The sequence below is a fragment of the Merops nubicus genome, unplaced genomic scaffold (assembly GCF_000691845.1).
Source record: "Merops nubicus isolate BGI_N331 unplaced genomic scaffold, ASM69184v1 scaffold52454, whole genome shotgun sequence".
NCBI classification, from domain to species: domain Eukaryota; kingdom Metazoa; phylum Chordata; class Aves; order Coraciiformes; family Meropidae; genus Merops; species Merops nubicus.
This window is the reverse complement of record NW_008605920.1, coordinates 14158-30052: the sequence shown is the minus strand read 5'-3', so window position 1 is coordinate 30052 and position 15895 is coordinate 14158. Positions and strand designations below refer to the sequence as shown.

General features: G+C 48.7%; 1 protein-coding gene across 1 annotated transcript in view; it reads right to left on the bottom strand.

The window, feature by feature from the left end:
* Positions 1-728: 728 nt before the first annotated feature.
* The window catches only part of LOC103772139 (CUGBP Elav-like family member 5), a gene marked incomplete at both ends in the record, with an annotated part of 22417 nt that continues 7250 nt past the window's right edge, over positions 729-15895 (bottom strand). The window contains 4 exons of the mRNA XM_008939457.1: positions 729-875; positions 1688-1767; positions 2366-2494; positions 9715-9763. Of these exons, the coding sequence (XP_008937705.1) occupies positions 729-875; positions 1688-1767; positions 2366-2494; positions 9715-9763 (405 nt within the window). The remainder of the gene's footprint in view (positions 876-1687; positions 1768-2365; positions 2495-9714; positions 9764-15895) is intronic.

The following is a 15895-nucleotide window of genomic DNA, read 5'->3' as shown; positions in this document are numbered from 1 at the left end:
CTACCTCAAACACCAATGGCAATCACCAACATCACTCCAAGACAATGAGGCTCTCTCACTAAGATCCAGAGTAAAGTCAGTCTTGCCAGAGGAAGCCAGACTGCTGAAACAACACTCACCCTCTGCTACCTACTGCTCCCTCTCCAGCATCCTGTAAACCTCACAGTCATACCAGCCAAGAGAGAAAATCCTAGGAGCCAAGGGCAGTACTGGGGGGGATTAGAGCCCTCCTGAGAATTTCAGTGGAGAAAAACACATGAAGCTGGGCCCAAGACTCTAATGGTGTTCCACAGAGACACATCTGTGCCATAGACCCAGAGGAACAGTTCACATTTTGGCAGACTGCCATGTCAGGCAGACATCACTCAGGAATCATGGCTCTGAGCTGTCCTCAAAACAAGACAGAAAGGCACTGGGTCATGCTTGACCTGTTCCCAGACACCTCCGCCAGTCTACACACCAGAGAAATCCAGCCTCGCTCTTAGAAGGCAGGAGAGAAATGCACAAGGATTAGGCTACTGACTGGAAAAACTGAAGCCAGGAATAACTCCCAGGTGCTGGGAAGCTTTCACACATTGATTACAGAGACCCATTTGTGGTCTCCCAGCCCAGGTACAGTGTTGCCCCCATAGACAAGGGGCAGCCTTTCCACCCCCCCCCCCCCCGGGGAATAACCACCCAGGGAAAGGGGCCCTCTTTCCCCCCCCCCCCCCCCGGGTGATACTCACAGCCTGCGCATAGGCGCTGTAAGGGCTGAACGGCAAGGTGAGAGATGGAGTGAAAATCCCCAGCTGCCCCACCATTTGCTGCATACGACGGAGGGTCCTCTCCTTATCTGTGTCAGCAAACTTCACCACTAGACTGGAGGAGGCGCCCTAGGCACAGAGAGAGGAGACAGAGAAAGGAGGCAGGGAGAGAAGAGGCAGTGGGACAGCCAGAGAGCCAGCAGTCAGAGAAGGTGGGATGGACAGAACGGGCAGCAGAGAGGAGTGGGAAGAGGAGCAGAAGAGCAAATATTGGCGTGAAAGTGCTCAGGAGCTGCCTGGAACCTAGGCTGTGCCCTTCCCCGTCCATCTGTCCATCCAACCGTTCCTTCTCCCACCCCTCCCCATACACCCCGGGCCTTGCACAGCTGCACATGTGGGTGCACATATCCCTGGCTGAATTCACCATCTGAAGGTGCAGACAGGAATACCTAGGAAGTTGTCAGCCACAAGCACCACATTTCCACCACCATGAGCTTGGCTGGATAGCCACAGCAGTCCCCCAGAGGCCTCCTCTTCTGCCTAAACCTGAGAAGGATGGGAGTGTGCTCAGACACTGGAGTCCTGACTGCTCACATTGCTAAACTGCTAGCTTGCACTTGCTCAGGTTTTAACTACTCCAGGTAGCTGTCTCCAAGACAAATCTATGGACTGGTTCTTGGTTCTCTTTTATTTAGCCTTTATAGTTATAAGTGCTGTCACTACTAGCCTGGACAGACATAGATACACACATCAGTCCAGGAGACGGGATGGCTCTCAAAGACGAGCACAGATGTGCACCCACACCACCACCCCCACCCCCAAAACACGCAAACCAGAAACTGCCGTGGAACCTTTTGTGGTTTTGGATAGTGAGGGGAGGCCCCTGCAAAAGGATGATGGGAAAATTAGGAAGAAGGTAGGTACCCTGGCCTTATACTCACGGGCATTGTCTGGCTGCCATGGAGTGCGTGGATTGCTGCCTGAGCCTCTGTGTGAGATGAGAACTTTACAAAAGCACAGCCTGGAAAGGGACAGAAAGAGCATAGGAGATTGCAGTGACAGGACTGCTGTGAAAGTGCCCCTTGCATTAGTACACAAGAGACAGTATCTGGATCTCAGGCAGGGCAAAGGAAAGCCACCCTAAGAAAGCAGGGAACAAAAAGGATCACTCATCCCAAGTCCTCTACCCTGGAAAAAAACAGAAAAGGTCTCAAATTGTTACTTCAATGACATACTCTATAGGTGATGTCACCATCTCCACCCTTGCCCCTGATTACCTCTTCCCCAAATTGTCTATGCACTCCTAATTGTGGGTACAAACATTTCAAATTGCAGAGCCAGACTGAGCCAACAGGCTCACTAATGATCTGATAATTCAGCTACTCATCACACTGTGCTTCCCCCTCCTTTCACCTTGGTCTCTGCCTATCTTCCCCAATCTTTCCTCGAAGAAGACAACTCTCCCTGCCCTGCTCCCTGTGCCTGGCTGTGATATAGGTTCTCATAAAGACAGGGTGGGGGAATAAGTGCCCCAGTAGAAAAAAGGCACAAGTGGTGAGGCAGGTAAGCGCTACCCGAAGAGCAGGGAGAAAGGGCACAACACACAGAGGGGTTCACACCTTTGCTGTTACCATCAGGTCCACGGAGCACGGTACATTCATCAATGACCCCAAATGGTTCAAAGAGCCGGAGCACGTCATCCTCAGATTGCTGCTTATTTAACATGCCCACAAAGAGCTTCCTGTCCCCTAGGGGCAAACACAGAAATATCAACCTTCTATGAGGCTTGCAGTCCAAAGCAGGTTAGGGACACTTAAGCACAAAACAGCCTAGTGTTGAAAACATGCCTGGTATGGAAATTATTTGCTGTTGGCTAAAATGCTTCCAGGGATGAGTATACAGGGTCCTCCCAAGCTCCTCACACCTGCAAAGGTTTCTGTGGCTTCCCCTGTCCTACCGTCCCCAAAGGAAAAAAAGGTAAATTGTTTCCTTCTATCCATTAGCACTTTCCTTTGTCTGATCCAATACAAACGGCAATAAGAAAAAGTGCCTGGGAAATTATACCTTTATTGAACAATATATGAAGTTCAAGAGGTACCTTAGGAAATACAGCAGATCAACCCAGGCAGGGTGAATAAATTCCACGACTGTTGGCTTCTGTTTCCTTTTCTTTCTCTCCAAGGTTACTGTTTCCACAGCTGCTACGTAACCAAACGTCTTAGCTTTAATTTGCTCTTCCCTACGCCAGTCTAACCAGTATGTCTACCAAACAGTCCTCTAAGGCCCTGAATAAAAGCTGGCATCCTAGGTCCCAATTTGCCTCACCACAGGATCAACCAAATGGAAGACAGTTTAGTGAGGGCCAACAAACAGCTCCATGGTACCCACCCCCACCTTCAAGGATATTTTGTACCCATATCACACTGGTGGGGGGATGGCAGGCTGGCCAACACACCCAGGACTTTTTGCCCAGGGTACTTCTGGGTTTCTCTATCAGAAGGTAGAAGTGAAGATTATGATTTTGTGGGGATTGTCAAGTGTGGAGGTGGAATGAAAGGTACAACATGCTTTCTACCCCTGTCAGTACAAAAAGGGCCCCATCACACAGCCTGATGCCATCCAGAAAAGCACAAACACAGCAGTGGTTGAGACAACATCCTCCACAGATTGCTGTGAACAGCTATTAAAACAGCACATTAAAATCCCATCCTAAATGCCAGCCCAATCTCCAGAATTTTCATGTAGATAGTTGCGCCAACTTCAGAGCTAACCCTCCCCCGCTGTCTCAAACATGCAGGGGATACATGACCCATGAGGAGTGAATGTGTCAGGATATGGCTTGGGAGGAGCAGTGAGAGGATTCCTTATTGCTAGTGACAGGATCAGAGGGGATGGCTTCAAACAAAACCAATGTAATGTGACGCAAGTCAGGGGAAATAGCGTGGATGCTGATATCTCTTTGAGAGCGCAGTGACCTGAAAAACAACAGGTCTTGGAGCTACAGCAGCAGAGCAGGCTGCAGGGGTGGTGGTGCATACGCATGGCAGGAGTGGATGACACATTACACATCCACGCTGCCTGCAAAGCCCCCCCACCCTGCCCTCTCCACGCTCTCCTTGGCTTAGAGGATGGTTGCCACCCCGGTAAGTAAGCGGTCTGCCTCCCCTCTGCCACATCCAGACACACTGGGGAACACATGCAGGAAGCATCTACACGTGCCATTGGTCCCTTGCAGAAAAGCAGATGCACACACACAACATTAACGGACAAGCACACAGGCTCAGGCATGCACAGGAGCATGCTTGCACATTGACCTAGGCTCAGCAGGTGCCTTCAGAAACAAAATTCCTCAGTGAGCAAGAAGGATTTGCAGACAGATCATTCTTCCACCATGCAGACACCACAGGGAGCCACTTTGCATGGCTGCACCACCCCACAGAGCCGAAGCACAAGCTCATGCAGGCACAGTTCTCCACAAGGCACTAGATGCATGTGGAACAGATATCACATATAAAAGGTTAAAAGTGCTGCATCTAAGGCTCTTACCCAATCCCAGACAGATACTCCTGATTTATATCACCGACATGGCTGAAACATGTGGCCTTCTCTATTTTTTAAAGGCCAAATTTCCTATAGTCCCTATTTTCATGATTCCCTGGACAACTAAACCTGTGGGAATTTCATCCTCTTCCACTGTCCTTTTAATTCTGTCTGCATTTCACCCTCCACCTGCATGACTATGGTTGCATTTTGGAGACACTATTTCAGCTGATTGAGTCCATCCAAAATTTAGTGCTCTGGCAATGCCAATAACCCGCAGCTAAGGCACAAAAGCTAATAAACCAGGTGCTGTATAGCTGCCTTCTTAGCAGTCAGACAGCATCTGTCCCCACCCAAGAGCCAGCTCAGAAACGCTGGTGTGCAAACCAGCAAAAAACATAGCACATACAGAAGGTGAAAAATTTGACTGGAAGGGGAGTGGGGAAAAAAAGAGACTGGTCAGGAACACATTCACTGGGAGGTGGAAAATGGAAAGTAAAGGAGCAGTGGCTCTGCGCTCCCATTAACATCACCTGGTGCCATATGCAATTCCAGTTTGGCAGCTGAGCTCTGCAGTGTTTCCTCTTCCTCTACCCTGAATCTACACTGAAGCTGCAGCCAGGCCTTATTTCACCATGCTGCAGCCTTTGGATTGCAAACACAGCAGGATTTTCTCAAAAAACACATCAACAAAGGGGAAAAACACACTGGGAAATACTTGTACTGACTTTAGATGCTGTAAAATAACCCTCTGTTCTTTGAACCAAGAAACAAATAATTGTGAAATAAGATTTAACAGCCAGAAATGCACTTGATAGTCTTGCCTTGCTTTTTAGGGACCCCAGCAGGTTGTCTAGTTGTTTGGGTCAAGGTGGCAGAAGCGTGTCAAGACAACTGAGAAAGTAATTTGTGTTAGAAATTGTAAAAGCTGGAATTCTGGGTGGGGGGAACATACAGCTACATAATGTTACTTTTTTAACATTGGCCTTCTGCATCTGATTTTGTGTAAAGTGAGGGTTTTGTGGAAGAATAGCGGGTAACCAGTGGAGACTTGGATAAGTGGTCCCAGTTTTGGCTGATGACTACTTCAGTGCAAAGATCTGATGGTTACCACAGTCACCCAAAGCTTAAGTCTCTGCCAAGCAAGAGTTTTATAGATGCCAGAGGCCACAACTTTGCAAGGGAGGCAACGAACGAGAAAGGACCTTGTCAACCTGCAATAAGAGCTACATTAAACTATGGGTTACTGTTTGTTTTCTTCCTCAGAGAGCCTTGAAATTTCCTGGATAATTCTTATCATTTCATCTTCATACCATTTCTGTTGGATTGATAGCATTTTTCTGTACTTGCCATTTGGGAAAGGTCCATTGAAACAGTGGATGCTAGTCTCCATTCTTGCAGTCTTGTTGCAGGTCTTCTTTTATCTGACAGGGCTCATTAACAGAACATTTTAGAAGTCCTTTGTTTATGTGGGAATTTCAACTTTAATTTTTTTATTTCAGAATTTTAAAATGCCAGCCTTCCTAGCTATGCAGAACAGGTTAAACCTATGATATCTTAGGGACTTAAGCTGTAAAGGCAAATATAAACAAACAGACCTGTTGGTGTTGAATCTTTTCTGAATGCCCAGAACAGCAATGGGGTAAAGTCACTAACAACACAAGATCTTTTTCACAGCTATTTTCATTTCATACAGCCTAATTGCCAAAATTGCATGTAAGACAAGGATCCAGGTTTGTTCCCCGTCGATGCCTCTTTGCAGCAACTGAGGACCTGTGAAAGGGCTCCTCTACTGCTGACTTCTCTCCCTCTCCACGTGTTGGAGCCCAAGCCATGACCTAGTGCTTTCTTGCTTCGGGCAGCCTCCAAACAGGGGTGTTCCCCTACCAAGCTGCCTCATCTCTCCACAACTGGGCCAAAACCCTGCAATCCCTTTCAGCTGATGACTGCTGTCACCACTCTTGAAGCAGTTGATCCCAAATCACCTGGCATCCTCAAGCCACTGCTGTGGGCCACTGGCTCCTTTGGCTGCCCAACAGGGACTCCTGCAGCACTGGAATATCTGCTCTCCCCTACTTGTAACAGCACAACCTCCTCTTAACATTTTTCCTTCACCTTCTCTGCAGCTCTTGTTTTTCACCCTCTGATTAGCAATTTCCCAAGCTGTCCAGCAACCAGGAAAATTGTCTCTGATCTCAGACTGTCGAGTTCCCATGGAAACACACGCTGGGCACAGTCAGTCACCCAGGCAGCAGGAGGAGGGCCAGTGCAGAGCAGCTTGCTGATGAAGACACTACAGGAACAAGTGAGGGGTTAAGGCTGAATGCTTCATCCATGAGAAAAAGAGGAGAGCACACAAGCACTGGACACTGCTGCTCTTTAAACCCAGTGGATTTAGGTCATCTGGCCAGCAGCTGTCAGCAGCAAGGATGAGGGAGAGGGAGGAAACCCACTCAACCAGCTGGCTGTGGATGGGACGAAGCAAATCGCCTCGGGTATGCAGAGAGCTTCCTTGTCTCTAAGGCAGTGCTAATGGGCATGGGCCAGCTGTCATATCACATCAGTGAAGCCGAGTGCTCCAGGTCTCACAAGAAGCACAGACAAGCTTCTCTGCCGCCTCACTCCTTCCCCTCCTGGCACTCCCAGGCTCACAGAGGCATGAGTGAAAGGAAAAAAGAGCTGACAAAGCCTGCACTGGAATATGAACTAAAGAAGACAGCATCTTTTTACTAGTGAATTCCTTATGCATGGTGCAGTAACACTGAGCATCCAAATATCCCACACAGTCCCTGCAATGCTTGGCCAAAACTGCCCCTTCGGCACAAAAATTAGCTTCTCTTAGGCCAGGAAATAAATTCTGGTGCTTTAACTTCATGTACTTAATTCAGGGTACTTAACTGGAGAGACGTCAGTTGCTGGAGAGGATAAAAGAGGTTCCCTTCAAGGATAATACAGAACAGAGCCTTGCTGATACATGCAGTTGTTCCCCTGATAAATTCCTAGCCCAAGTATTTCTGCTCTGCCCCAAATCCTTGTTTTACCTCCTGCCAGCATGGGGCTATTGCTACAGGGAATGATTCTTCCCATATCTGCAAACTTGCTCATCTACTTCTCTGACAAATGGAACATCACAACAGAAATCTTTGGAAAGAGCAACCCGATTCAGACAAATATAGGGTGCTGTCATGATGCTGCTTCCTCAGGAAAAGTTTCAGTTTGTTGTGGATATTGCAGAGCTCCTTGTTTCTAAGCTCTGCAATGAAGCTAGAAGGAAGCTAGACACATGGGCTGGAGGGAGAGAGGTGTCCAGACTCCAAAGTCTGCTTTTCTCTATGACCTTCTCCATGGCATCATCCAGAGCCGATGCCTTAACATTTGTGGTCATTAGAGACTATGGCACGTTTCATAAGCTTAAATATTTCAGAGTACAGTGCCTTGACCAAAAGCTTGCCTCCAAATCAACATCCTGTTTTTTAAACCTGTTGGCCTATTTCAGCTCAACAGAGTAGCTGAAGCATCAGAGATGTGTCCCAACACATTTTCTGATACCAGGTGGCTATTTATAGAAGAGAGCACCTAGTAGTGCCCCACCAGCAAAAGAAAGACTGCACAAATTACCTCAGCTTCCTACTAGACACCAGAGATTCCAGAGTTGCATTCGTCAGAGACATTAACTATCAAGAACGCAAAGTGGTCATTTCTTCACTGCCTGAATTGTCTGGTCTGTCTTGACCGCTGTTGTGAGAGGGTTAATGCAAGGGCTGTACATGGGCAGTACTGGTGAAGGCAAACATGCATTTGCCTACAGATTTGTGACAACTGGCACATTTATGTATTTGAAAAGCCGTGCATATGTGGGGCATCGCTGGCTGTGAGGGCTGGTGTGCAGTCATGTCTTACAGCCTGAGACTGTATGGGGTCTGCCAATGTGTACATGTGATGGTTTTGTGAAGTTGAGCTACTGGTATCACTGGCAAAGTCTTTTTTAGTCTCCTATGGCTTTTTATTTTTTTTTTTAGTCTCACTAAGAATAACCTCAGATACACTTACACAGTTTCTGAATTAATTAGAAATCTGGGGGTGCACATTTTTAAAATCAGTGTGGTGAGGGAAGGACTGACCACCTAATCATTTTATGCACAGATAAATGTCTATAGGTGGCATGTCACAGATTATCAGTATAGTTAAAGGAATGAAAATTAATTCAGTACAAGTCAGGTGTTTTATCCCACAAGTAAATAATGAAAAGTCAGATTCTTTTTGAAAAAAAATGATCCGACTTAAACGGATCAACTTTTTTTTTTTTTTTTTTAAGGAGGATCACATAACCACAAATACACACATTCATATAAAATACTATAAAATATATTTAATGTTCCTGCCAGTGCAATAATTGAAAGACACTACAAACTGCTTGGAAGCAACCCCTTAAAATTTAAGACAAAAGCCTTCCACACATAAACACAGCCTGCAGAACATGCTGCCCTACAGGAGAAACAGTCTCACACACAATTTCCTCTTCCCACTACTAAACTACTTTCAGAAGCAGCACTGACAGCACAAGGCATGGATGGGCAGATGCCAGATTGGAGAGAAACTTTCTTTTGAAGCTTTCCTTCATAAATTTGGAAAGAGCTGGAGCTACAAACCTTCCCCACCTAGAAGAGGCATCCGAGCTGCTGTGAGCTCCCCATTAAATTAACAGAGATTTTCCTGATCCAAATCTTCCAGCTCTGAACTACTCAGTCTACACTACTCTAACCAAGCTGGTCACCTGCAGGCTGACAGCTCCTCCAACTCAGGCCTCAGCTCAAGATCCTTTCCCTTCAGACACTATTTCCCCATCACATGCTATTTTCTACAACAGCACTGACAGCGTAATGGGGGCTGTCGCAGGACTGAGATTGGAGAGGCAAAGATAGTCCAACAGTGATGTGGGAGGCAGAGGAGCAAGCTGCAGACAGAAGAATTAACTGCAGAGCAGGAAGCCGAACCAGTTAAGAAGTCAATGCTGCTGCAGGGATCTGCCTTTTATTGGGATGATCAGGTTTAAGGATTAGGAAACCTCTTCCCAAATGCTTACACCCTCCATACACCAAAGTGCACATCTGCTTCAGTAACCTGCTGGGGCAGACACTGTCAGGCTGATAGTACCCTCAGGTACTAAAGGGCTGGGCATGAGCAGAGTGGGCAGCCACATTATTACCCTTAGGACTTGGAGTGCCCTCAGCTGTGTGGAGTGCCAAGCTGAAGGTTCTCTCTCCATGAAAGCCTATCCCTAGACCTTCTTCCTGCCCCTCCCGGCCACACACATCCCTTCATACAGACTGCAGGGAGAGGAAGGCCAGGTCAGGACCCTGTCTCTTTGCTTGGCCCCCCTCACCACCACAAAGCCACCAAAGAAGAAACAAGGAGAGATGACAACTACCTCCACGGCTCTCGCTGTCTGCAGGTTTCACTTGAATCGGCCGCGCCATCTGCAATGAAAGAGAAATGCAGAGGGTTAGAGCTTGGGCCATCTGCCTGGCACGTGGTACTGGTGGCACTGGTGCCACGGTGCACCTTTCTGCCTGCAGTGCAGAGCAGAAGAGTGACAGAAGGAAACCAAGGTATCATGATAGCAACTGCAACCCTCAGAAAAGGGGCCACGTGGATTTCAGACTTCCTAAAAGGAAACGTGGTGCTTTTCCCTTCTCAGCCATTTGCCTGCAGGGAACAGATCTCCTGGAAATACCCACCATGCATAAACCTTTGCCTCCGCAGGCACACCATGTGGCGAAGGAGGCAGTCCAAGGAAGCAGCTCATCACCATGAAGTTGGAGCCTGAACAGTGGTCAGGGTGGTCTAAAGTAAGACTATGCCTGGAAGCTCTTCCTTTGCCTGCCCTGCTTCAGTGCAGGTATGGCTACCTCACCTAAGGAGCACTTACTTTCCTTGCAGGAGGGAGGAAAGACTGCCTCTGAACTTGGCTAGGAGCAGTACAGCAAACAGGCATGCTATGTTTCCCTTCCCCAGCCCTCCTGCAGTCATAGCTCTGTGCACCAGAGTGTCTCTAAAGAAGGGCAGTGCTGCTCTCCAGCAACATCTCCTGTCCACAAGAGGAATGCTGAGGATGAAAGCAACAAAACTCCTCTCCCTTGGTTGTGGAGATGAGCTATTTACTTCTCTTGCACCTATTAGTGCCACCAGCAATAACCAAAACACAAGCACCAAGCCTGAGGGGTAGCTGAGCACACATGTAAGCTAGAACACTCCTACCCAGGAGTAGCTGCATTAAGTAACCCACAGCTTTAACTGATTTACAAAGCAGGGCAGGTCTGCTGGAAGGTATGTGTGTCTTATGCTGCCCAGAAAGGCAAGAGACAAGCTGCAGTGTCCTTCCCAGGCTAGCAGGATCCAACTGAGCCCGAATCTCCCCTGAAGAATAGCACACAAGGCAGATTTCCACATTCACAGCACATCTCATTCCATGTCCCTCACAGAGGCTGACAGTGGCTTGAATCAGTGACAATGATAATAAAAAACAATCAGAATATCACAGGTAAGACCTGCACACAAGTTGCAAGTCCGGGTGTAGTCTGTCCCCTCTCTTAGGAAGCACCCTCAGGAAAAACAGCAACAACAACAAAACAGAAAATCATATCAAGATATAAAAGTCACCAACTGAAATGCGTTTGGAAGTCAGCATGCAAAATATAGACTGCTGTCAGCCTTCAGGTGGTGGCTGGGCCAGACTGGCCAGAAACCAGAGTTAGAGCCCACATTCATGACAGCAGGAGGAAATCTGTGAAGTAACTTTGCAGTTCACAAGATGGAGACACCAACAAGAAGGTGACAGGCTGCCATAGCATGGCATACCACTGCTGAAGCCTGACCAATGGACATGAGAGAGCACCTGTGGCAGCTGGGGGCTCTGAGTTGCCTTCCACTGACTGGTGGATCTCAGGGAGGATGAGCAGAAGCTTCAGGAACCAGCCTCAGGCAATACCTTCCCTGCCTTAAGAAGCGATACTGGGCGGCTTGGCAGCTAGCAGCTCCTCCAAGAAAGGCCAAGCTGCTGCCATGCTGTACCTCAGCAGGCAGCAGTGCCAGCTCCAACTCCATTTCCCAGGACTTGCCATGTCATCTGCGGGAAAGGGAAAGGCTGAGGTTCCCTCTGCCACTCTCCATCAGCTGCATGGATTTGTAGAGCTCCTAACACCGTGCTGTGCTGCCATGTGGCTGCAGCATGTGCACTGCAGCACTGCCACTTGCCAGCCTCTGGGCTGCTGCTCCCTCTGGGAGCTGTCAAGGACCAGGCATCTCTTTCAGCCCATGAGCTGAGTGGGATGTGGGGCAGGAGTTCAGAAGAATGCAGTCAGACATCGCTCCAAAAAGCCTCAGATTTCCTCACTGAAAGGCAATGGCTCCTATGGTTGCTCAGAGCCTCTGGCAACATGCCTACGCAATCTGAGAGTGGGGGCACTGGGGCAGCAGGCTGGGTGGGAGAGGGCAGGCAGCCCAGATGTGTGCTCAGATGAGAGAGTGCTCAGTGTGGAGCCAAAAGGGGCAGCTAGCCACCTCACTCCCCATTGCTCCCACAGCACTGAGAAACAGCTTTGTTTCTACCCAGGATGCCAAACCAGGATTAGGCTAAACAGATGGGGAGGGAGCTGGAGGGACAGATTCAGATCTCAGCTTCTATAAGGAGCAAATCCATATGGGGGAGGGGAGGGATGCTGTGGAAGCCAAGAGCATCACACCCCCAGATGAAAACAGACCCACCAAAGGGAAGCTGGGCCTGAGGGTTTGGGGCAAGGAGTCAGAAAGGATGGGGGGAGGTGAGGGAGAGGGTTAAGTACCTGAGGACATCTCCCTGTCCCCTCCCCCAACAGCACTGACACACCAGCTCCCAGCACCTAGGGTAAAGGAGGTGTTGTCATGGAAACAGTTATTCACCACATGGAACCTGACATTTGTGGTTGCCATGGAAACCAGCTCTTGGGGGCATTCCCTCCACTTTGCACAAAAGAGACATTTTGATATGATCTCTGGGGAGGGGGGCCCCCTCTACCCATCTGTCCAACCCTTTCCTTCCTTCCATCCCAGGGACTGCTATGCAGCCAAGTGTCCGGTGCAGGGCATGCCCCTGGGATGCTAGCCATGGCTGGTCCTACTGAACCATCCCCATGGGGGAGCACACCCTGCAGGGTCACACACCCGCAGCGAGGCCATGGCACGCCTTCAAGACGGCACTGGCGGTAGAGGTGCCAGCACCAATGCCAGCACAGTGACGTGGATTAGTGCTGGTGCAAGGCTGGAAGCAGCATCTGGCTGCAGAGACAGGAGGAAGCAGGGCTGCCGAGGGTGAGATCAAGTATGTGGGCTGCTCTGCACTCCACAGCTGTGGCCACAGCTCCTCTCTTGGTACAGCCCCTTGCCAGGGCACAGGAAGACTCACCCTCTGCCAACAGCAGACCAACTCTTTGGTCAACGTTTGCCCAATTCCAGAGACCTTGCCAGCTCTAGTGACTTTGAGAGCCACCCACCAAACAGGTCTGGTCTCTGGGATGGTCTTCATCTGCTCTGGAAGACATGGGTAAAGAGAAGAAAACAAGATAAAAGAAATTTGTCCAGATGCTGAGGCTTGGAGAAAAGCAGGATTCTCTGCCTGCTCCTTCCCGAAATAGGAGGTCTTCCAGCTGAGGCAGAGGCAGGCATGGTCCTCCCTGAAGAGAACTGGATCCCCAGAGGCTGCCACAAACAGGGCAACAATACTCTAATCCTCCTAAGCCTCATGTTATCCATCAAAGATGAATAAAATATCAAAGGCCCCTCAAGCAGAGGTGTGAGTTTACAGATGCAAAGTCCACAGTAGGTTTAACTCAACAGCACAGGTTGTTAGGTCTTGAGAAGTGTCCCTGTGGGGTCCTAAAATTTGTATACAGGTCTCAGACAAAAAGCTCTGCCCCTTATAGGATATCAACAATCAGAAAGGATGGTTGAGCTTTACCCTTTCCATTTGAAGGGGGGGGAAGAGAGAGAGGGGAGGAGAGAGAGAGAGAGAGAGAGAGAGAGAGAGAGATATTAAACAGGATAGCAGGGAGAACACCCTCCTGGCTTGCAAAGCAAACTCTGGAAGTACAAATTCTTCTGGCTTCCAGTCATTAACTCAAGTTGCACAGTAATCAGAGAGTACACCTGACTCTAAGAGAGCTGTATCTGTACCTGCCCAGCTGGGCCAGAATCCAACAGAGTCAGGACATTAAATTCTAATTGCCAGGTAGATGCACATGCACAGACACGGCATGCCTTTACCACACAAGAACGCAAACATGTGAACATACAAGTGGCATGGAGAAACTGGGGAAATAATTTATGAGCCTATGCCTGCCCTACTAGCTGAGCTTTATTTTCCTCATTAAATTATTCAGCTGAGCATTATTATTCTTTATTTCTGAAGAATATCACATTAAGATTTAGCACATGGTGTCATGCCACCACAGGCCAAATGTCCCTCAAGTCCCTCGCCTCCACACTTCAAGGTCCTTCCTACCCACTGCTAATGACAGACTAAGAGCTGGACTTAAGAAACTTTCTTCTGACACATGCAGCAATGGAATGGACACAATGGATGGGCAGCACATGGGATGGGGCAAAGCTTCCACTGCCCTGTTCTGGCTTCTCCCTCACATTTGCCCTCCTGGCTGGATGCATACGTTCCCCTTCTGAAAACAGCCACGCTTGCCCTCCACAGCTCTCACAGAATATGTTTCTCCATCTGCATTACTATCTTTTCTCACAAGCACACAGCCTTTGTTAGCTTGCCTTCTTTGGGGTTGTTGGTGAGAATTGACTGGTGAGCATGATGGGGACACGAAGCTATACTGATCACCAGAGAGAGCATTACACGCTACAAAGCACAGCAGCCACATTTCCTGCATAGCCCTTAGGGAGCAGTGAGGAGATATCTGGTGCTAAGAGAACCAGTGCAGCCCAGAGGAGCCTAGAGGTTTCTAGGGAAGAGGCAGGAGTGAGAGGCTTTGCTGATAAGCACCTAGATTACATCCCACCCAATCTCCAGCATCTGGTCAGCATAAAGAAACAGGGAATTATGCTCTGTTTGAACTTCCGCTTGGCTTTCAAGGAAATGTTCCCCCACCCTTGTAACACTCTTGGGATCAAGGATCTAAGGACAATTCCTGACCCTCCTAAAGTTAGAGGAAGCTTTGCTACTTGTTTCACCAAGGCCAAAATGCACCATTTCTCTCACCACACCCCAAAAGGCCCTCCTGAAGGTGAACTAGCTCCCCACGTTTATGCCGATGCCCAGCATAAGCTGTCAACTCAGCAACCCAGTAGCCATGTTCTCCAAGGAGAAGCAGTGAACTCTAGCTTCTGCTTCCTCAGCTTTCAAGCCGCAAAAGCTGGAGAGAGGGAGGAAGCCCCCTGGGATGGCAGGGCAAGCCTCTCTATTAATTAGGAGTAAGTGATGTAAACTAGGCCCTCAGGAATGCAGGGGAACCTCATAGTGTTAAGAGGGTCAGAGGCAGAGAGTTGGAAACACTACAGGCTGGCTCCTCTAGAATGCCAGGAACCAAAAGGCATCCAAGGTCGCAGGAAGAATTAGGTCCTGGGGTCATAAGCTTTGCAAACTGTGGTCTGGTCCACTTCTGGCCATCTGAAAATGCCCTGCCTGAATGGTCACAGTCACTTCTAGCTGTACAGAGCACCTAAATCTAAATGCTGATTTGCTCATTCAGATTCCATTTCTGTCGGGAATCCAAGCAGTGATGGATTGGTGCTAGTCTAAGTGCTCAATTCTCCTACTTGTATCTTTCCGTTGACATCTCTGTGTACCTTGGCCCTGTCCAGAAGAACTACCCTTCCCTGCGAAAGGGAAGTTGTCTCACACAGAAACATAAACAACATTAACACCAAGCACCATTCCAGCACAGCTCTAACGGCTGCGTATGAACTCACCCCATCCAATCCCATTATGAAGGAAACAAAGATAATTATAAGTACAGTGCTCCACATGGAGGAATCGAGGCACACGATGATGAAGGTCATGCAGGAAGTCTGTGGCAGAAAAAGGATATGAAGTCCAGAGACCAAATCAAACAGCTCCTGCCTGCATGGCTAAGGACGTCCCTTTTTGCATGAGCCAGGAAGACAGACAGAGGATTTCACCTAATTGCTTCATGTCACCAAGAAGAGGACTCAGACTCATCTCACTAGTTTCTTTGGGAGGTATTTTCCCTACCCACAGCACAGAAGGCAAACCAGGCAGAGCAGGGAAGTTATCCTCCATGCCCAACCAAAGCCGAGTGCATGCAGGAATCAGCAAGCAGACTCCTGAGCAGCGTGCAAGCCACAGCACGCATGGGCTGGCTGCCCTGCCTCTTGGATCCTCTGCTGCACTGTGTTCCTTCTCCCTTAACACAGTCAGACATGCTTTTCCCCACTGTAGCTAGTGCTGCTCTGGGAAGAAGGCAAGCAACTTATCACAATGACTCAGAAAGCCTTTGTGTCTCCCTGGTATCTCCATGGAAGTGACAGCACCATTACTGTGCATTAACATCAGACAACAGCAGGGAGCCAACCCAACGTAGCAATTACAGCCCTGA